This window comes from Cyprinodon tularosa, unplaced genomic scaffold, assembly GCF_016077235.1.
Source record: "Cyprinodon tularosa strain WSP-4 unplaced genomic scaffold, ASM1607723v1 ctg133, whole genome shotgun sequence".
NCBI classification, from domain to species: domain Eukaryota; kingdom Metazoa; phylum Chordata; class Actinopteri; order Cyprinodontiformes; family Cyprinodontidae; genus Cyprinodon; species Cyprinodon tularosa.
The window spans coordinates 94,295-116,200 of record NW_024038148.1 but is presented as its reverse complement, the minus strand read 5'-3'; the positions used below and the strand labels follow the sequence as shown (position 1 = coordinate 116,200).

General features: G+C 37.9%; 1 protein-coding gene across 2 annotated transcripts in view; it reads right to left on the bottom strand.

The window, feature by feature from the left end:
• Positions 1–10,156, bottom strand: part of LOC119778404 (gamma-aminobutyric acid receptor subunit alpha-2-like) — a 73,932-nt gene extending 63,776 nt beyond the window's left edge. Inside the window, exons 1-2 of one of the 2 annotated variants that reach the window (XM_038277613.1) lie at positions 10,031–10,156; positions 1,875–1,967 (exon numbers count right to left, since the gene is read on the bottom strand). In XM_038277613.1, the coding sequence (XP_038133541.1) occupies positions 1,875–1,967; positions 10,031–10,047 (110 nt within the window). In that variant the 5' untranslated portion in view covers positions 10,048–10,156. Of the gene's footprint in view, positions 1–1,874; positions 1,968–2,333; positions 2,748–10,030 lie in introns of those variants that run through there. The other variant, XM_038277614.1, reaches the window with a different exon arrangement.
• Positions 10,157–21,906: the final 11,750 nt, after the last annotated feature.

The window sequence follows — 21,906 nt, the reverse complement described above, 5'->3', positions numbered from 1 at the left end:
TGAAAACCGAATGAGGCAAAGCGAGGGAGCCAGGGGTGATGGGGAGAGGAGAAACGGGATGAAACAGGTAGAAACTGATTAACTATCTATCGAGAAATGAAATCATAATGAAAGCACAATGTTGCTAGCATAGCTGCAATGCTGATTTACAGATGATAAAAATCAGGTTGCAGAACGTTATTTCTCTATCTATGATGTTAGTTAGGCCTGACGTCTCAGCCTCATAAAGACATATTTGCGGTCAACTATGACAGAAAAGAGACGATCAAGTTTGGTTGTACTCAAATCAAAACGCACAAAGGGATTGGATCTAAATAAAGTTGTGAAGCGTTTTGCTGAGCAACATGGAAATCGCTGCATTCAGCTGTTATAGTCATGTTAACTTTATGTTCTGCTCTCTGGTGAGCCTTTACAGAGCTGCTAAATTTTGTTTTGGCACCTGAGAAAATCTGATATTTCCTTTAATAAAACCAAAAGTGTTAAAAGTTAAAAATGTGATACTGGTGTGAATCCTGCTTAATATGAAGCAGTGTTGTTGTTTCTTTTTTTTAATATATAATATGAAACTATCCAGAAATGACGCGTATGAACCTACTCACAAGCAAAATGTATTTTTTATGTTGCTTCTTTTCAGATTTGTGGAGATTTTGATGTAACATACAGAACCCGCCTTTTTGTTGATTTGTTGATACAGCAGTATGGAGGACCAACTCTGCCATATTTAAAAATAAATACAGAAATAAATAAAAGCTTAATAAATAAATAAGCATACAATTGATTGCCACCAAAAATACAAACAACAAATAAATGTAAGTAGAAATTAAATTATACAGCTAGTCATACAGGTATATAACTCTTTTAATTGGCTTCTTTATTTCTTTGCCTTTTTAATATTTACCTTATTTATTTTTTTGTCATTTATTATCTTCAACTTCATTTTTTCATTACTTATATTTTTAAGTATTTATTTATGTGCATGTTATCATATTTTTGTCTGTTTTATTCTTCCTTTGTATTTTTTTACCCTAGTTATTTCTTCGCCGCTATTTCTTTCTGCCTGCCCTTTTAACATTTCTGCCTGCCATTATAATATAATTTCTAATTACATTTATTTGTTGATTGTATTTTTGGTGGCAATTAATTGTATGCTTATTTATTTATTGAGCATTTATTTATTTCTGTATTTATTTTTAAATATGGCAGAGTTGGTCCTCCATATACAGCTCTATCTACAGCAGATCTACATGCATGAAATGTCCCTTTCATGTTGCCTTAACTGCTGTATGTCAAGTTACTGAGGAACAAATGGGGTGAATGTGTGTTCAGAGTAAACATTACATAGATGTCCAGTACCTTGTTCGGGTGCCTTGACCCATTTATTTCTACTGTGTAGTTCTGCTCACTTTGTTCCAGCTCAGTCCATAGATCTCTGATGGGAAACTTTTTCTTTCTATCGTTTCTTCTTGTGCAAATGCTGCAAAGCTGCCTCTCTGACAGTCAATCTCACACATCTGCGACTCAGCACCTGTGTCTTACCTTAATACCTTTCCTGTCATAATGCCCCTCTAGAAGTAGTGTTATCATTCTTCTATCTCCTATTAAGTGAGATCACATTGTACGATGTATTAATAATATGAACTGTTTCACATGAAACACTAGTACTGTACATACTATTCTCACCAAACTGTGATAACTGTGATTAAATTCAGTGTAAACAAATGCCATATGTTGCCACCCCTAAAAAATTCCTGCCCCCCTCTTGCCACCCCATAAATATTTTCCTAGATCCGCCCCTGACAGAGAGCCCCCCCACAGACGATATGCGCGTTTGCTCCAAGGTTGCAGAGGCGTCTCCTGAACCAAAGAGCGCTCACCTGCTTTCCCAGAGAGCTGTGGGCACCAGCAGGCAGATGAGGAGTGAAGATGCGCTCTCCCTGCTCCACATCCTGCTTCCACACCTACAGCCTCTGGAAGGATGGACACAGAGCTGGTTAATGAGACAGCAGGAGGCTGGGTGGCACATTTCTGGGGGAATCCCTCAAATAAATAAATAAATAAATAAACAAACAGGAAAGGGGGGGCAGAGACTGGATGTAATTAGTATTCACTGGCACGTCCCACGCGCGCAGTCACCCACCAATACAAGATCACACCGCGTCCCTAATTAGGTCGATAAAAACCATCACATGCAGACTATAGGAGGAGGAAAACACAAAGCATGGGCGATGGGTGGATGGATGGAGCGTCTCTCCCACGTTTCCATCGGTGATAAAATGGAAATATTGGGGAAAAAATAAATAATGCATCCAGATGCAAATTGCATTTAGGCTCACCTCATGCGCGAGAAGTCGGCTAGCTGCTGCTGCAGCTGGAGACGTCGAAGATGTGCAGGAAAGTTAACAGTTATTCAGCTGTTTGGCAGACTGTCCTGATGCGAGCCTGTCACACGAACAAAGCTGCGCGCATTGATAATTCATGGTCCCACATTCCTCACATCATATCTGCCTCTCATACTCCCCCAAGATTCAACCACAAAAAAAATATAAAAAATGCATCAAAATATTTAAAAGGGTTTCTGTTGAGGAAAAAAAAAAGTATAAGTATGGGAGAGCATTAGAGATCAATTAAAGGAGATGAATGAAGGATATGAGGTGCTGCAGGTCCTGGCTTTAAATTGCGCTCATCCTCCTCCTTTCAGCTCGCTGAGCCGCGATGAGAATCGTGATAGGCAAGAAGCAATCTCTCGGTCTCCCCTCATCGCCTCAAAAAACTACAAAGGAGACACACTGGGTCCTAGAGGTAGTCTGCTGAGAGGGTCTCCGGCAGTTTGTAGAGAGCAGGGAAAAAAATATAGAGGCATGATTGCTGTGCGCTTTAAGGCATGGCAGGGAAACCTCATCCATATAGCCAGGCAATTTCATTTATTCTGTTTTGATTAAGGTGATAGAACAGCACAAAGTTAAAGCTTAAGTGGAATGATTCACCATTTTTGATGTTTGTGACTAATAAAAACAGGAGGATGAGGAAAAGCCATTATTGCAGACTCTGGTGAAACAGCTGTTCACCAGAAACTCACTCATTTCATCTCAAGGCACTTTACAGTTCACCAGATCATACAGTCAGATGGATTCAAAGTTTTCTATCTAAGGAAAACCAGTTGATTGCATTAACTCATTGACTTGAAGGCAATCCCTCACACTAAGCATGTTTGTAGCGACAGTGGAGAGGAAAAATTTCCTTTTAACAGGAAGAAACCTCCAGCAGAACCAGGCTCAGTGTGAGCGGCCATCTGCTGAGGCTGACTGGGGTTCAAGGAGACAGAAGCAGAGATACAGAAAGTAAATGTAAAAGGCGACCCCGTCCAGGAAACACGCAGCCACGCAGATGAGCTCCCAGCCAGCTCCCATGACAGAGGATGAAGAGAGCATATCCAGCCAGTCACAGTCAGAGAAACAGGACTACACTGAAAAACAGGCCGATCTCCAACATCTATAAACATAGTTGATGATGGCTTTAGCACAGCTGACATTTCTCTCCAGGATGGCGTGACAGCCAAACAGGAACAGACGAGGCGAAGCTACTATGAGGAAAAGCAGAGAGAGCAGAACTTTAGAGATTGAACTAACAGATTCTACAGAATGGGAGAATAGAGAAAGGATGCAGAATGATGAAAAAGGGGTCCCTATGTCCTCCAGAAGTCTAAGCCTATAGCAGCATAACTATAGAGATAGCTCAGGATAACCTGAACCACTTTAACTATATTTTCTTTATTATAAAGGAAAGTTTTAAGCTTACTCTTAATAGTAGACAGGGTGTCTGCCTCACGGACTAAAACTGGTAGTTGGTTCCATAGGAGAGGAGCCTGATAACTAAAAGATCTGCCTCCCATTCTACTTTTAGAAATTCTATCCACTAGTAAACCTGCAGATTTAGACTGAAGTGCTCTGTTAGGAACATAAGGAACAATCAGATCTCTGATATCAGATGGAGCTTGGCCATGTAAGGCTTTATATGAGAGAAGGAGGATATTAAATTCTACTCTGGATTTAACAGGAAGCCAATGAAGAGAAGCCAGGATAGGAGAGATATGATCTCTCTTTTTAATTTTCATCAGAACTCTGGCTGCAGCTTTTTGGATCAGCTGAAGGCTTTTAACTACAGTTTGTGGACTTCCTGATAGTAAAGAATTACAATAGTCCAGCCTTGAAGTAACAAATGCATGGACTAGTTTCTCAGCATCACTCCTGGACAGGAAAGTGAAAAGATGTTAAATCCAAGATAGTTTTATAGGTCATTTCTTGCTAAAACAAAAAATCCAGAATAACTCTAAAATCTAAATCTGATAGGTTAGCTTTACTTAAGAAAAGAATCTTGGAAACCACTGGGTTAGAAAATAAAAGTTGGTATGACTACAAGTTTTGTTCAGGGTACTGCTCGCTCTGTTTACATTATTTATTAAGTTAATTCAGCCTAGTTTGATGAAGTTGTTGCATCTTAGAAAAAAAGAAAGAAGAAAGCATACCTTTCCAGGGAGCTTATTGATTGGATCCTAGAAGGCCCTTTAGATCAAGGTGTGGTTGGTCATGAAGGTGGCGTTCAGATGAACCAAACATTTGTGTGATAATACATCCTGCCATATGCATTGATGCTTTCTTCAGACACATCCCTTTACTTTGTAACTCTTACAAGATGGAAGTTTGAATGACTTAATTACAGACTTTATTTTGCACAAAACAAAATATGTCAACTTTGTAAATCAAACTTTTCAACATAAAATCATTAAACCATTCTTCAATACAGTAATGCATATGATGATGATGTCATGAGAGGATAAATAACTTCCAGCCACAATATCGGCTGTTTACTGTTTTTTTGACCCGATTTCCCATTTGATCAAGTTCCTCATGGTAACAGCATGTAAGAGTAGCAATAGTCTCACAGCAATATTATCTAAGCAAAAGTAAAAAGTAAAGTAATTAACAATTCTCCTACAGTAAGAGTACATTTTCTTCTAAAAGACACTGTTACTGAATAGATGTAACTTGTTGCTACCCACCTCTGATGAAGAATACATGTAAGAGACTAGAAGACACAATTAAAACTCTTGCCAAGACTTTTTAAAGTGAGCTTCTGATAAAGATCATTAACAATTATTAATTTTTTCCTTTGGCATAAATAAAAAAAAAAAAAAATAATAAAACCAGTTTCCTGGGTAACAAGTGGCAGGGGGAAAAAAGGGCTGCTGCATGATATGATTTCTAAGTGCTCTTTTTTCTACAATAATGAGATAATTTAAAGAAAAAAAATATTAAATGTAACTAAAAACAAATAAATTAAGTTTAAATAGTTTTTGATTAAATTATGACAGCTTTTTACCGGCCAAAATGTGTACATCACCCCACCAGACGTGGAGTTCTCAATCATGCATGTGTGATTTGAAATTACAGGATCCAAAATAGTTTTAGGCCTGTCTAACTTTTGTTACATATATTCTGATGTTTTCTTCAATATATTTCAATTTAAAGTAATATATTGAAGTTTAACTCTATATATCCAAGTTTTTTTCACTGTACTTCGACGCATGATAATATTTAAACATGTCATAATCTTGGCGCTGATGACTGGCTTATTTACTTCATTCACCTGCCTAGCTCTGCCCATTTTCTCGTTACCGTTCATCTGATCCACCTGCTCCTGCTTCTATTTAACCAGCTCTCTAATCAGTCATCAGGCCAGATGCCTTTCAACCACTGAGACCGTCTGCTCCTGTCTGATCTGTTTTAACCTGCCTGCTTCCAGTCATCAGCTGAGATTATTCTCGAGCTAGTGGTGAGGGCGGTTCATCGTTACCTTAGTGTTTCTGATTACCTGATCCTGACCTTTTCTGCCTCTCAACCAATGAGCCTGCCGGTTCCATCTGATCTGTTTGCCTGACCTGTTTTTCTGACTCCTGCAGGATTCTACCTGATTAATGAACTTGGAGCTGTTTCCTGTTAACCACCTCAATTTTCACTTTGGAACCTTTTCAGACTTCTTATCTCTTGCTTCTGAATCCTGAGCACAACCTCGACCCCGTCTTTGGCTTTGCCTTCTGGATTTTCCTGCCCTCCTTCATCTGCCCGGATCTGTACTCCTGCATGTCCACCCAGGCTACAGCATCTGGGACACTTGCTGGAAGCCCACAGGCTGGATCCTAGCTCATTCTCTGGGCTCGGACTGAACTGGTAAACCAGGTTAGTGACTCATGTTTATAATCTTCCTCCGCCACACTAACCTGTGTTTCTTTCCTGCAGAGGTTCCTGCAATGGACACCCTAGCCACTACTACTGCAGATCCACAGTTCACCAGTTTTTGATAAACACTTTTAAATTATCTGTCAGCCTTGAACACCTGGTCCCCTGTTCTGAGTTGTGACATAAACAACATTATAATTGTTAAAACATATAATGTGGACAAACATCATCTGGATCTTTTTCAAATGAAATTCTGCTTCGTTTATTAAGAGCCAATTATCCCCTCTAGATGTAAAAGAAAATCTATATCGATCAATAGCAATCCCGACAATAGAATAGCAATCAGATCTATCAATTTATTGACTTTGGATCAATTTCAACAAATTTGTAACTTTTTTCTAATGACCAAAAATTCCAGTCCTTAGGTAATTCAGTTCAAAGTAATCCACAGATATCATCATAGGGAACATTGGCTATCTAAAATCGACTTCACATCCGCCCTATTCTCACTGTACCCAGGTTAACCTGCTACATGCATCTATGCTCTCTGGTTCTATACTTCTGTTAACTACAGTTGGAGAAAAATTTTACAATCTCTCCACTTATTTGGGCTGCAGCATCACAGCCCCCTCTTTACCATTTAGGAGATTTATCACCAGTATGTTTTAATTAAAAACAAATATAGCTTTACTTGCTAAAAAACACAAATCTTATAGGCTGGAAATCAAGGTCAAATATTCACTTATCATTCTGGAAACATTTAAGAATCAATCATAAAATCCCTTTAACAGATAATAAATCCATATTTTTCTCCTCGTTTAAAACGATCATTATCTTATAGGTTTGTTGGTTACTTACTCTATTAAACCTCTCTCATCAGATTAGATTTCTTTTTATTTTATTTTTTATTAGACGTTTATTGAGCTTTGAGTATATTTTAGCTTTTTTTTGCTGTTGTATGGAGTAATTGTTGGTGCAGTAAAGGCACACACTTTGTTAATCATAAAATAAAGAACAAATGCCATCAAAAAGGGTTTGAGAGAAACTTTGCTGTTTTCAATCCTCTACTTCTCTAGTTTACTCTTTATATTTTATTTACTTTTTGGTTCAACAGTTTTTTTTTTACAGATTTTATATTCAAAAGAAATTTTAATTCATTTTTTTTTTTACAAATTATTTTCCAAATTTACATATTTCATATCTTATATTTAAGTTATTCTTTCAAATATTTGTTTGTCAGATTGAGTTATACTAATGGTGTTTACTGTAGGAAAGTTATACCTAGTGATGTTATGAGATGAGTCGAGGCTTCGAGGCGTGTGTAGAGTACTGGCGTTTCCAGAAGGTGCGTATCAAAGCTTGCTTCATTTGGGGGAGGAGCAAAAATAGATGACATCCAAAGCCTCGCTACCACGTGACCGCTTCTGGAAGGGGTTCAGCTCGCCCGCAACTTGGGCAGGCATTTAAACAGCCTCAGTATTTAGTCAAGACGCGGGAGTTTGTAGGAGACTTGCTGTCAGTTGGATAGTTTAGATATATTGTAAGAATAGATTGGGTGGACAAACAACTGATCTTATTGGTTAAAAGTAGTTTAGATTAAACCATGTAATGATTAAAATCTGAGTGAGCCACTGTTGACAAATGTCATGGGTTTTAAGTAGTATTGCTTTCACAGCTGTTGTCATCTCACTAGTGGTGTCAGCTGTAGGAGATGGACTTCCGCTCTTGAGGTTGATTGTTGAAGGCCCACATCAGACTTTTGAAAGTTGTGATAAAACCTTTTTTCTTTTTGACTTATGTGACCAATTTGTATTGGTTTGCCCTAGTACAAATACATATTGGGTTAAAACACGGCCAGTTAGATTGGTTAGTTTGACAAAAAGATTGGTTGAACACATAACTTCCAACCCAATTAAAATCAAAAACTCTGGAATTATGTTTGAATAACATGACTAACACCATTCATTTTGTTTATCGATGCCCAATTTGCACAAGCACTTTCACTGTCTGCTTGAGCTTATTTCAGTAAAATGGCAGAAAAACTGTGTTTTTTCTCTTCTAAGACATTTTACGTATAAAAGCTTACAAAATATTTTTATTATACAGACCAATCATTAAAAATTTCAAAGGAACTCATATGGGGGGAAAAAACAAGAAAACAATTGCATCATATTATATTGCTAACTGTAGTTCTGCACTCCACCAGTAGGTGGTGACATGAAGAAATTTGGCCAAACGGTTCAATGCCTCATGAGGCTTCATCGCACCATCACTAGTTATCAGAGATGGCAAAAGTACTGACTTTCCGTACTTAAGTAAAAGTACAGATACTTGTGTTAAAAAATACTCTGGTAAAAGTGGAAGTACTGATTAAACTTCTTTAATCAAGTAAAAGTAACAAAGTACAGGCTTGTAAATTTACTTAAAGTATAAAAGTAAAAGTAGAAACCACTTTTTTCATGCCGTTGCCTACATTTTAAATGGATGTCTGCCAATAGGACTAGATCTCCGTTGTGTTCATTTTCAATCATCTCGTCGTCCATGCTACTATGCTAACGCCACCGCCACCAAGCTGCAATGATTTGCCGCCAATGAATACTGCCGAATCTGTCGATTCATCTTGTAGTGGTGCGTCAAATGCAACGTAGATTCCCAACCAATTAATTTGAATTTGGTATTGATGACGTGAAAAATAATAACGGTAACTCAATTGAAATGATTCAAAACTAAAGTAACGAGCCAATTTTTTAAAATGTAAGGAGTAGAAAGTACAGATATTTGTGTAAAAATGTAAGGAGTAGAAGTAAAAAGTTGCCATAAAAATAAGTAGTAAAGTAAAGTAAAAATATCAGAAAAATCTACTTGAGTACAGTAGCGAAGTATTTGTACTTCGTTACTTCCCATCTCTGCTAGTTATACCTATGTGTCACATTTGGGCTGGGGGTTTTTTGACGACCCAAATGCAGAAACCAGTGAGGCAAAGATGACTTCATGCTGGTTTAATGAATAACTGAGGCATACATCCAAAAATACAAAATACTAGGAACCAAAAAACCAGAAAGCATCAGGGAAGCAACTAACAGCAACTAAACAACAAGGAACCAGCACTGAGCGACGACAGGGGTGGTGTATATAAGGGGAGCAGAACAAAGGATGGGCTAATGAGCTGAATATGGAGCAGGTGTGAATGGAACTAACTAGAAGGAAGCCAACGGGAAAGGAAACAAGGGGGCAACAGAGAGTAACGAAAGACTGCTTGAAGATAATACAAATAAACCGAAGATCAACAAAAAGGAACAACTGATAACTGAAAATTAAAAACTCAGAATCCCAAAAGGGAAGAACCCTAACACCTATGTATGTATGAATGCTGCAAATCTTAAAAAAAAAAATAAATTTAAAATGCATGGGCAGATATGCAGAAGTTTCCACAAGACTAAAATGGAAGGAAAGCCGCTTTAAGTTCCTAAGGTCACATAGAATGCTGTTTCCCGCTTGAAATGAACACTGATGCTGACTTCTTTTTTTCTATCTTTATTTTAAAGCTCACAAACAAAAGCTTTGACACAAACCAAACAAAAGGGTAGATAATGTCTCCTGTGAATGATACATCTGTTAGTGAAGTTTGTTTTTCGATGAACCTGTTTAAAAAGCATCACTCTAGCAGTGAATATGTAAGTTCACCAGGTCATCTCAATCGCAAACACACACATTTATAATCTCCTGTAAACCTGTCATTAATTTTTTGAGATTGTAGGAGGGAACCAATGCCTAGAAAAATAACAAAAAACACATACCTTCCTGGACCAAACATGAAACCTCCAAACAGAAATGCTCCAGCTGGATTTTAACCCACTGCTAAGAGATGAGATCAAACCCCTAAATATATAAGACCCAACTGTAAATCCCTCCCTTTGCATGCCTTCGGCTAGAAGGTTGCTTCATTGATCTTGCCAACCTAAATCCATACAGGTGACTTGATAAATGATGCAGGTCATCGAAGTCACAGTGGCGTTGTGGCAATCTGTCAGATCTAGCAGAAGCAGGATCTCATTAAGCCATGTTTGCATGCATGTTTCATTTTACTTCAGGCTGCAGACCTGGCCTTTCTGGTTACTTAACCTTCCACTGTGTTGCACATTGCGAGAAGTTGCATCATTCTCAGCGTGCTGACAGGCGTGAGTGCATCTCTGTGACTGACAATGTTAGCTGGTCAGGTCATCGTACAGCAATATGCAAACAGTCTCATGCTAAAAATAAGCAAGACATATATTTTTTTATCACCCAGCAGGAGTGTTGCTGGGGTGAACGTCTTCAGAGAAAACATTTAAAGCCCTCTCTGAATCATTTACCTTTGCATAAAATATGAAAATCATTATGTCGTTTTGATTAATTAAAAGAACGAGAAGCACCAATCAGTTTTACTGCTGGCATTAAACTGCAAGTTCATTAAGCTTAGCTCTGATGAACTGGTAAACAGGAAGCGTTTCCTGCAAACAGCAATAAAATTCAGGCTGAGCGAGGACATTTTTTACCGCTGAGCATTTGGGTCGCTGGAGAGAAAGCGGCTCAATATTGAGGCTGTCATCAAAAACAGCAACTTAATCAGTTAGGGAGAGAAAGATGAGCCATCTCTGTTGGGTTGTTGATTGAACAATTTTTGTTTTATGAGGCAGTAAAATACATAGATGCACCTAAAGTCACTGGTTTACAGTTAGCTGAGCTGTAGAGCTGATGCAGAGCAGAGGTTAAAAGGCAAAATTCTCATGGTGAGACCTGACTCACTGTATGCAGACACATGCACACAGTCACACACACACTTTCCTCTGTTGAACAAGCACAGCAATGCATCTCACAGCCTTGTAAAGAGATGAAATAAGCTCTCTGTAACCAAGGTGGATTTTCTGGTTCCTAACTCAGCCGCCCAGTTTTCTTCGCTGATAGCCACGCAAAGCAGTGACATCCAGTTTTTCACCTTTCATGTGACTCTGATAAAGGAGCGCCAAGAGGTTGCTGGTTGATGGAGACATCTCTGTAGATGCTCCCCACTTGTCTGTCATGCAGCTTGTTGATGTCAGCCTGCATGTCAGCATGGCTTGATTCACTAGACGGCGCTGAAAATACAGAGCCGTTCTCTGGCCTGTTACCTCGGCAACAAACCGTGCACGGCAGAGGAAAGATGTTGTGAGAGAAGAAATATGAGGAGCCCATCGAGGGGCTCTGACACTCTTAAAGTGATAGGTCACTCTTTAAAGTCCTTAATGAAATTGTGAGAACAGAATTTTTACATACAATATCTTATGTGACAGATTTCTACGGGGTTAGAAGGAACCTTAAAAAAAGGAAAATACTGAACTCTGTTAACATGTAGAGAGAAAAAACACACTCTTTGACCAATGCATAGTGCCTTTGCAAAACTGACCTTACACATTTTGTTACATTGCGAATTTCAAATGATATTTCAACCCAAAAAAGCACTATTGTGAGGTGAAGGGAAAGTGTTTAAATGTTAAAATGTTTTCAACCAAAAAAAGAGAGGACCCTACTAGGCCACTGCCATTTTTATAGTTCATACCAGATCTGCACACCAGAAGTTGCTTAAATTATACATGTTTTTTTTTTTTTTTTTAAAGGCATGTATTTTAAAGCTTAAAGAAAAATTATGTGAGTTTTTTTACTGGAAAAGAATTTAAAATAGAATTTTATTTTACACTTTACGACTAAAACATCTTTCAGTGAGCCGAGGGACACCTCAGTAGTACAGTGTCTATGCATCTTTAAGCCTGTAGCCTATTTTCCTTAATTTACTTTGCGTCGGAACTCCTCACACTGTTTGGTGGATGTGACATCAAGCGCATCCATGTTAAATGGGTCTGACCTAGCCAACAATCAAGCCGTTATATTCAGGATGGATTTTGTGATTCAGAAGCAACCAGCATCCTGCTCATCTCACCTTCAGGTGAGTTGAAAAAAGTAAAAAAAAAAAAAAAAGTAATATAACTTGTCAAGTACAATTGTGAGCAATTAGAGCAAGCAGAAGGATGCTGCAGTTCTGTGATTTGGCCACATGTGGCAGTTACATTGCAAAACACCGTAATGCCTCTTTAAGGCTACAGTATTCAGAGTTTTAGTTTATGCTCTACTTTTAAAGCTTTTCTATTTAAATGACCCATCACGATTGTTTTGAGGCAGGTTTGAACCCTGTTCTTAATTAATAAATTGTTTATATGTTTGCAAACAAAATTCCATCAAATACACCAAAAATGTTCACACCAGAAGTTTTGGAGGGAACCTAAAACCTAACACCAAAATTTAACCTAATACTTTAGGATTTCCACTGAGGGAGGATGTAATATCTAACTATATGCAGATGATACCATTATTTAATGTTCTAAATCGAGGATTGATGACATCCAGCATTTTTTTCAACATGATTTTGACACAGTTCAGCTCTGTAATTTCATTAAAAACAAGAAAAAAAAGAATAAAACTTTGTTATTTCAGAAGAAAAACTCAATAATTGGCTACAAACTTCATCTGGCATTTGTCAATTCTACCTTAATTATTCTAGTGTAGCATATACTCAGGCCTCTTGCTCAAACCTTTGCTTTCTTTCACCTCTTATACACATTTTGTTACAAATAAAAGCATATTTCCTTTGAAACTTTTTAATAAGTCAAAAAATGGTTGTACTTTCTCAGTAATAAAAAGGATTATAACACATTTATACCATAGTTTTGACAACTGTGATAATCTATCAAAACACCACAGCTGTTCATCTCCAACCGCTTAATGTTGTATGTAAAATTGTGTGTAGGTTTGATGTCCTTTCAGAAACCACCACTGTCTTTTCACAGATTTTTATTTGAATACATTAATATTATTTATCCTAATTGTTTTAAACATTACCTGATTCAGTCTAGCCCCTTATTTAGTCTTAGACATGCCACTCAATTGTTATTTGTTGTCTTGAGAATTAAGAAAGGATTTGAGAAGTATTCATTTAGGCGGAACAATCTTCCATCCTGTCTCTGCTCTATAACTTCTATTTTATAAGATGAAATGGAGAAAAGTGCAGTAGAAGGTTTTGGCCTATGACATTTCTTTATTTATTTCTTTTTAATATTTGCAGTAGATCAGGTTGGTCTTCCACCACACCAAGCTGTTGCTTAACCTCCAGGTATTGCAGGACTATCAGGCTCTATTAAGCAGCATCTCCAATTTCTGATGCTGTTATGGTCGGCTACTGCCAACAGATGGCACACAGGTCTGTCTACATCTGCTCATCTCACCCAGTGCTGGGATTCTATTTCTTTATCAAAACACTATTAAGAAGGACGCTTGGTTGTATAACCTGATTTTATAGTAATCAAATGGTTTTTGGTCTTTTTTGTAACAGCATATTACATGGCTATGCCCCTTTAATGACCTCACATGGCAGGAAGGCTAGAAAGAAATATTTGTATTACTGTTCTTGCACCATATTTTCTCATAGTTCTTGAAGAGATAACATACTGGTTAATCAGCAACAATCCTAAAATAACCTTTGTCCTTTAAACAGATGACTTACTAAATGAATTGTATTCTTAATAATGTTTCATTAAGGCATTGTCTTTGTACATTCTAGTATTATTCAGTTATTCAAGTCTATTTCTGTCATGATCTAGCCTGATAGCTTCACCTTAATTGTTAACTTCACTCACCTGCCTAGTTCTGCCCGGTTCCTAATTTTCACTCATCTTTTCCACCTGCGTCTTTGCCTGGCTCCTATAGGAGGAGACCAGTTTAAAGTTTCCTGCAGAAATTCTGGTACAACGTCTTGTGTCTGTTCTCTTAACCCCTGATCCTGGACCTGCCTGTCTGCTTGCCTGTGTGGGCACGCTTCTGGACCTCTCTGCTTCTGGACTCTGAACCTGCCTGAACTCTCTGTGGATTTCTGGAAGTCGGGATCCCTCTGATCCTGCTTGGGTCAGAACTTCTGATCAGCTGTGGACTCTTGGATTCCTGGTCTGTTCCTGCCTGCTCTGTTTTCCCCTGACCTAGATCGACTTCCTGCAACTTCTGCGGTGCTACAGCATCAGGGACACTCTGGGCGACCCACACTACGTCTGGTTGGCAGCCCACCGGCTGGATCGGACCATCTCCTCAGACCCCTACTCTAAGGAGATGGACTCGTTTTGAATATTGGATCAATCTGTCCAATTTTATGACACTTTCTTTGTGTTTTTCTTTTTTCTTTCTAACCGAGAGATGTATGTAGTATAAACAAAACTGACCAGCTCAGTCATGTCCAAAGTAACAGCACAATATGCTCATGAAAAGCTGTTTGTAAGCATGTGAACAGAGAGATTTGTTAGGAGAAATATTGAAGTCAGGTTGAGGAATAGAAGATGAATGACCTACACATAATGGTGAGGTTCATAAGGAAAGAAGGAAGGAAATGAAAGAGCATCGTCTGCAGAACCTCAGAGCTCAGGCCTTAAAACATTCAGCTCATGATTAGCAGCTGCAGTGCACATGGAGTCAAGGGAAAGTTCGTGTAGAGTTCAATGTGCTAAATGGCAGATGATCACACTGTTCTGAAGAAATCCCCAAACCACATCTGCCCATTTCCTTTTTTTATTGATCCGAATCAGTAGCACTGGTTATTTATGGTCATTGTTATGATCCAATCCACGCTGTTCATGCTGCAGTAGCATCCATCGTTGCTAATCTTCCTCAGCTTACCATGGAAACCAAACCAAGAGTGGCTACTGGATCCTCTGTGTTCTGCCAGCCTTTCTTTATCCTCCGTCTTCAGCTCCAGAGTTCCCACAATAATTCCCCTTCTATCCACAGCTAAATTTAACCTCCACGCTCTTGGACAAACAGCAGAGAGCTGAAAGCACAGGCTCGGGTACCTGGTCTCCGCTGTGCAGGAAAACATCTCACATTACCACAAAGGAGCTGGATGAGGGCTGTAGAAGCTTTCTGTGTACTGTGGGACTTAAAATCTTAGAACCTTGCACAAAACATGTCTTTAACTGAGACTCCTGTTGACGTCTTCCAACCGATAGATAGATAGATAGATAGATAGATAGATAGATAGATAGATAGATAGATAGATAGATAGATAGATAGATAGATAGATAGATAGATAGATAGATAGATAGATAGATAGATAGATAGATAGATAGATAGATAGATAGATAGATAGATAGATAGATAGATAGATAGATAGATAGATAGATAGATAGATAGGTAGATAGATAGATAGATAGATAGATAGATAGATAGATAGATAGATAGATAGATAGATAGATGGATAGATAGGCCCCAAAACGCAGTTTTTTTTTCAATTGTAGATTTATTAATAATGGCAGCAGTATTATAAATTCAAAGGGTAAACAGGCAAGAAACATGAGAACCAGAGCAGATTAACACAGGAATTATTCTAGATAATCCAGCAAAGATTAATTACAGAGGAGGTGTTTATTTAGTTGTGAGGAGAATACTGAAAAATGTGTGGAGATATTTACTTTACCGGGAGCAGGTGTGGCCAGAAAGGGCAGGAAGGGAACTGAGAGAAAAGAGAGTGACACTATGGGGCAAAGGTAAGCAATGAGGAAATACAAAAGGGCTTATGTCAAACCTGGGAAGGACTGAAATAACACAAAATGGAAATTAGACAATTTTTATCTCTGCTTCTTTCTGTATGTCTGCTTCTGTTTCCTTGAACCCCAGTCGGCCTCAGCAGATGGTCGCTCACACTGAGCCTGGTTCTGTTGGAGGGTTTGTTCTGTTAAAAGGGAGTTTTTCCTCTCCACTGTCGCTACAAGCATGCTTAGTTTGAGGGATTTCTGTTGAGTCAATGAGTTGATGCATTCAGCTGGCTTTCCTTAGAAAACTTTGAGCCCGTTTGGGTGAGAGGAGTTGTTTGGGACAAGAAATACTATTCCCATAACAATTCAGGTTCTTTCTTGAATTGTTTCTGCCTTGAGATGAACAGTGTGAATTGGTGCTGTATAAATAAACTGAATTGAATTGGAGGAAAAAACATGAGAATCTGTCAATAATTGGGAAAAATATTTTTTGAAAGGGACCCAAAACTAGTTGTAAGAATAGGCTTTACTTGAGAATTGTTCATGTTTTATGTAAATAAAAGATAATACTGTATGTTGTCTACACTGCAATGTATATTGGGTAAATGACTTATGCTAGGTTCTGTACAGTGGCAATTTCTCATTGAATACTAGGGAGGATAAAACTCCCCCTATGAATTTCAGAAAATTATTGGTATTATATTCATGTCAAACTTTATAAATGTAGCAATTAAACTGCATTAAAAATGCACTAATATGCACCTGATTTCATGAGAATGTGGCACATTAATCAGCTGTTTATTCTGCTCTTGGACGTGATCTCCCCTCCACTGTAGTGGACACTGCCTACCAGTATCTACGAGAAATCTCTGTTGAGGTTTGAGCTTCTGTCTACTGGTAAGCAGCAAGAAAGTAGAGCCCTGATTGGATAACATAGCAAAATAAGTCACCTCCAATTAGATTAAACGTCTTAGTGGTCTATGGAGCAGGGGTGGGTCATGACTGTGACCGGCTGGATGTGCTCTCTTCATCCTCTGACTTGGGAGGTGGCTCGGAGCTCGTCTGTCTGGCTGTGTGTTTCCTGGATGGGGCTTTTTAGCTTTTACAGCTACCTTTTGTATTTTCTTCTGTCTCCTTGAACGCCAGTCGGCCTCAGCAGATGGCCGCTCACACTGAGCCTGGTTCTGCTGGAGGTTTCTTCCTGTTAAAAGGAGTTTTTTCCTCTCCACTGTTGCTACAAGCATGCTTAGTGTGGGGGATTACATTAGAATCAATGAGTCGATGCCATCAACTGGTTTTCCTTAGATAGAAAACTCTGAATCAATTTGACTGTATGATCTGGTGAATTATAAAGTGCCTTGAGATGACATGTGTTGTGAATTGGCGCAATATAAATAAACTGAATTGAATTGTAACAGGCTGTTTGATGCTGAATGGCCAACGCAATTAAGGATCTTTGACTGACAGTGGCCTGACAGTGAGGAAGTTTTCCTCATGAATCGAGTGGGAAAGTCATCATTCAGTCAGAACAGTCGTCCTTCGGTGAACCCTTACCATGGTTTCTGGAGATTATTATTTCCGACTGCTTCACAATAACAATTTTTGTTAGGAATCCAGTCTGTGTGGGTTGTGCTTTGGTGGTGCCCTCTCCTCGTTGGTCCTCCTGCACACCTGCTGCTGGTTGGCTCATCACTGAAGAGTATTTGAGCTGCAGACTGTCACTACCCTGACGCCAGAGTGTTAGCCAATTTGGGTACTCTAGCCGAGCTGAGTTACCTGAGTCTAACTGAGTCTTTGTTTCTCTGAGTTCTAACGTTGTTTTTGTCTTTTGCCTTTCAGCAGGAAGTCATCCTGCATACTGGATTATAGGCCTTCTCCCCCCTGGAAGGATTTCTTTGAGCTTCACACTGAGCAGGGGATTTATCTCCACACGTCCCGTTCAAGTACTCCTGAAAATCTAAGTAGCAGTCCGCTCCATTGCTCCTCAGGAACCAACCAAACCAAAACCTGTCCGCCCTCCAACGAGCCACTCTATCTCTGGAAAAACCCACACCGACTGGATACTGGGAAGTAACCTTTCTCCGCAAATGTGAGTCCAGTTAACCTCTGTTTTTGCAAGACGTCATTCAAAGTTCCCACGGACCCTGAACTAACCACTGTGAACTTCCCCTCCTACTTCCAGTTCCGGTTTACCAGCCCTCTGAGTTTACCAGAATCAAACCCATTTGGACTCCAAATAAACCTGTTAAACTTTTACTCTGGTTTCTCTGAGTGGTTTCTTGCATCTGGGTCAGATCTCTTTAAAACGGCAATTTTCACCTGTTGTAGTGATGTGTTTTATATGTTTCAACAGTTTTTAATGCAATTAGCAGTTAGTATTAGTGTAACGGATATTGGACATACATATACTTCATACATATTTGTCCTGTGATGGGTGGTTTTTGGGGCTCCCTACTTGTTGCCTATTAATACGAAGGGAAGCCAAAAATTCCACACAGTCTGTTCAGCGCTCTGTAAGCCATCAAATCTGGTTCTCTTCTAAGTAATATTGGCTGTTATGTTCAAAGGCTAACTTTGAATTTTGTTACAGTACTGACCAGAATTTTTTTTCCCGTTATCTTATGCAGGCCAGTTAGTCATACGTCAGCCTGTACACCTAAATTCAGCCAATCATATATCAACGGTCATCTGTCAATCACATTTTTTCGGTCGTAGCATATGTGATTCATATGTTGCATATTCATATATTGCAGCTAATATACGCACCGGTTGAAATAAGAATAATTTCCTTTCCCATTGAGTTCCGTCCCAGTGTTCACGGGGATGGACGTCTGTGTCTTCAGCAGGCGTAGAGCTAACAGAACTGGCATAACAAGCTTCTGCCACCCTGGCATCCTCTTCCACAACATCTTCGTCCCCGCTTTCCTCCTCTAAATAAAAAATGTATGTAGGAGGAGACTGATCCACGACCTCTGACACTAAACTCTCCTCCTCTTGCATGTTTCCTCTGTCCATAGCGTTCCTTGACAGTGCTGTTTCTAAGTCACCAATTTAGTGCTACTTCGTCCCAATGGAATTTTCTATTGGTAACCTACTAGCACTAAGTTGCTAACTGGTTAGGAAGATGCTTCAGAGACACCAGCTACAATCATACTTGCTTGCGAACCTTCCACCACATCAATTCCGCCCCCTTAAAAACCACTATACGATCACATGTCACGAAAAAAAGAAATATTGTCAAACTCTCACCTGAAAAAAGACTTTGTAAATGACAGTCTGTTCAGCGCTCTAGTTTGTACACAGAGTGGCTAGTGGATCAGTAGGGAAGCTCTGCGATATTTGTGTGTTGATGACTACCCCTTTCAGTAAATGACATAAAATCCAACCAACTGGCCACCGCGTGTGCATGATGGGACGGGTATGGGACGCTGTCACATTAGGATCAAAACATTTTCTCAGATATATTAGAACAATATGTCGCAATGACTGCGATATGCTTCATTGTAACTTTAAACGGTTACTCATTATCTTTTGATTGTTTTTATATCACATTAGCTTCTGCTAACGGTGTTTACTCTTTAGGTTCCACTCCAGTAAGACCTACCTGCATCATCTACTGAGCATGCATTGCCAAAGTGAAAAAATGGTGACCCCCTTGGATGTAAAATATAACAAAGGATATATAATTTTTGTATAATTTGATCTAATTATGAGTTCTTTCATATCACAAATTACTTTTTTTTAACGTTAATTTAAGTTTGGCCCAAACGACAAGTTTGGGCCAAACTTGTCGTGGATCCCTTTCACACAATCCTAGAAGTTTCAGCTCATTTCTAGCATCTAATTTAAACTTTGGTTTTAACATACAAAAACATACTGAAACAGCATCCCTCTCTCATCCACACTGTACCAGTCAATGATGGTTTCTTTGCTTATAAATGTTATAATCAAATAAAAATAAAATATACTTTTTAAAAGGCTTGCTTGCTTAGAAATATGCTTACTCTCAAATCTATTCAATTCAGTTCCTTCACAGATATCTTCTGCTCGTGTCTGAACAGTTCTACTCCCACGTCAGCGTCCTCTGCCCATCTGTGAAACTTTTGTCAGCCCTGTTCTCTCTGTAATCGGATCTTTCTGGATTCTTCTCTTATGAGATAAGCAGGCTTACCATGACATATTACCTATGACATAAGTAGATGTAACATTTTTTCTATTTATCAAATTAATAATTAAAATATGAATTAGACTAATTCATTGCAAAATAAGTAATTAAATAGAAAAAAAGTGTAAAAGGATTAATTCATAATTGATTGTAGCTTTCAAAATAATGAAAATGAGAATATTAGTATTAATAAAATAAAATAAATAAGTTAAAAATATAAATTATATGAATATTTTAAAGTAATGCATTTGTTTAGAAATAAAATAATTTATTGACTTTATATTTAGAAATTAATAAAAAGCAAAGTAATAATAAAGAACGATTATATTAAACATATAGAAAAATTAAAAATACACAATTAGATGATTAAATTTCCCATTAAATAAACAAAATCACATTCAAGGTAATTAATATAAATAATTAAATGTCCTTAAAAATGACATTTATTTTAAATTGAATCAAATTGCTTTAAAGTGCCTTAAGATGAGGTGTTGTGAATTAGCGCTATATAAATAAAATGAATTGAATATTAATACACATAGTGTAAAATATGTTTTATGGGGTTTTAATGAGATGCAAACCAACAGAAATATAAGTAGTGAATTCCTGCAGCTCTGGCAATGTTTTAAACAAGCTGAAGCCATTTTGGATTTTGGAGAAACTTCCTGGTATTTGTTTTAAGTTTGAAATTCTAAAAAAAAAGGCAACAAGAAAGTTATTTTTCTCCTTTTCTGGAAAAGTTTCAGGCCTTGAAATTGTTTTTTTTTATTTTAATATACCTCGTTAATTACTGCTTTCTAACAGTATGACTTAGCAAGGCAATGCTAACGGTGTTGACATATTCAGAGAAGGGAGGAAAATTAATTCCAATGAATTTGTCAAAAGTTAATTCTATATTTAAATCATCCATCCATCCATCCATCCATCCATCCATCCATCCATCCATCCATCCATCCATCCATCCATCCATCCATCCATAGGTAATATTAAACTAATCCATTTCATTAATAGGGAGAACAAATATTAAAGTCTAAACAAAATGCCTAAATAATAAGCATATTATTTTTATTGCAGTTAATTGATCTTATTACAGTATTGATTTATTTGTACTGAAATATTTTTAGACAAGATTATGCAGAATGAACAGTAATCTGCCCCCATGGATTGGAGACTCTTGTCTGCAGGTTGTATTTTAAAAGGCTTATGATTCGATTTTAAAAGACAGAAAACTAAATATCGCTGTTAAGTTCTTCTCTAAACACAGCAACTTTTGTCAACATGCAGTCTATGAAAACCAGAAACCTTCGGTGCTAGATATTTTACAGGACCATCTGAAAAGTGAAAAAGACAGCTAAAGCACCATACTCCCTCTAGTGCCTAGTATCAGACATAGCACTGTGCTTCAAATCTCTTTAGAACAGCTCAATAAACAAACAAAATTAAAAATAGTCAATTCAAATACCTGTTTTTTAGGTCACTGAAAATAATACAAATCTTTAAGGATATAAAGATAATTTTCTTCAACTAAAAACAGCCCGATCCTTAATCCCCTTAAATGGTATTAAACAGAAAATTATCTCATTAATTCTACCTCAGTCTTTAACCAGAAGTGGGTACTAACCAGTTACATTTACTCAGTTACATTTTCATAAGTAACATTTTGAAATAAATGTGCTTTAGGGCATATTTTACTCAAATGTACTTCTTAATTTTACATGATTTATTGTCATATTGCTTCATAGAATATTGCTTGGGTTAAATGTTCTGGCCACTCCGTCTACAGAGAGTAAGTTGAGGTTTGGTGACATCAGGTAAATATGCACGAAACAGCAGATATATTGTCAGTGGAAGTTCTTTATTCAAGTCCCTCTGTCAGGACTGTTTTTATATAAGTTATATCTTGATAAAAAATTATTTGGAAAAGTAT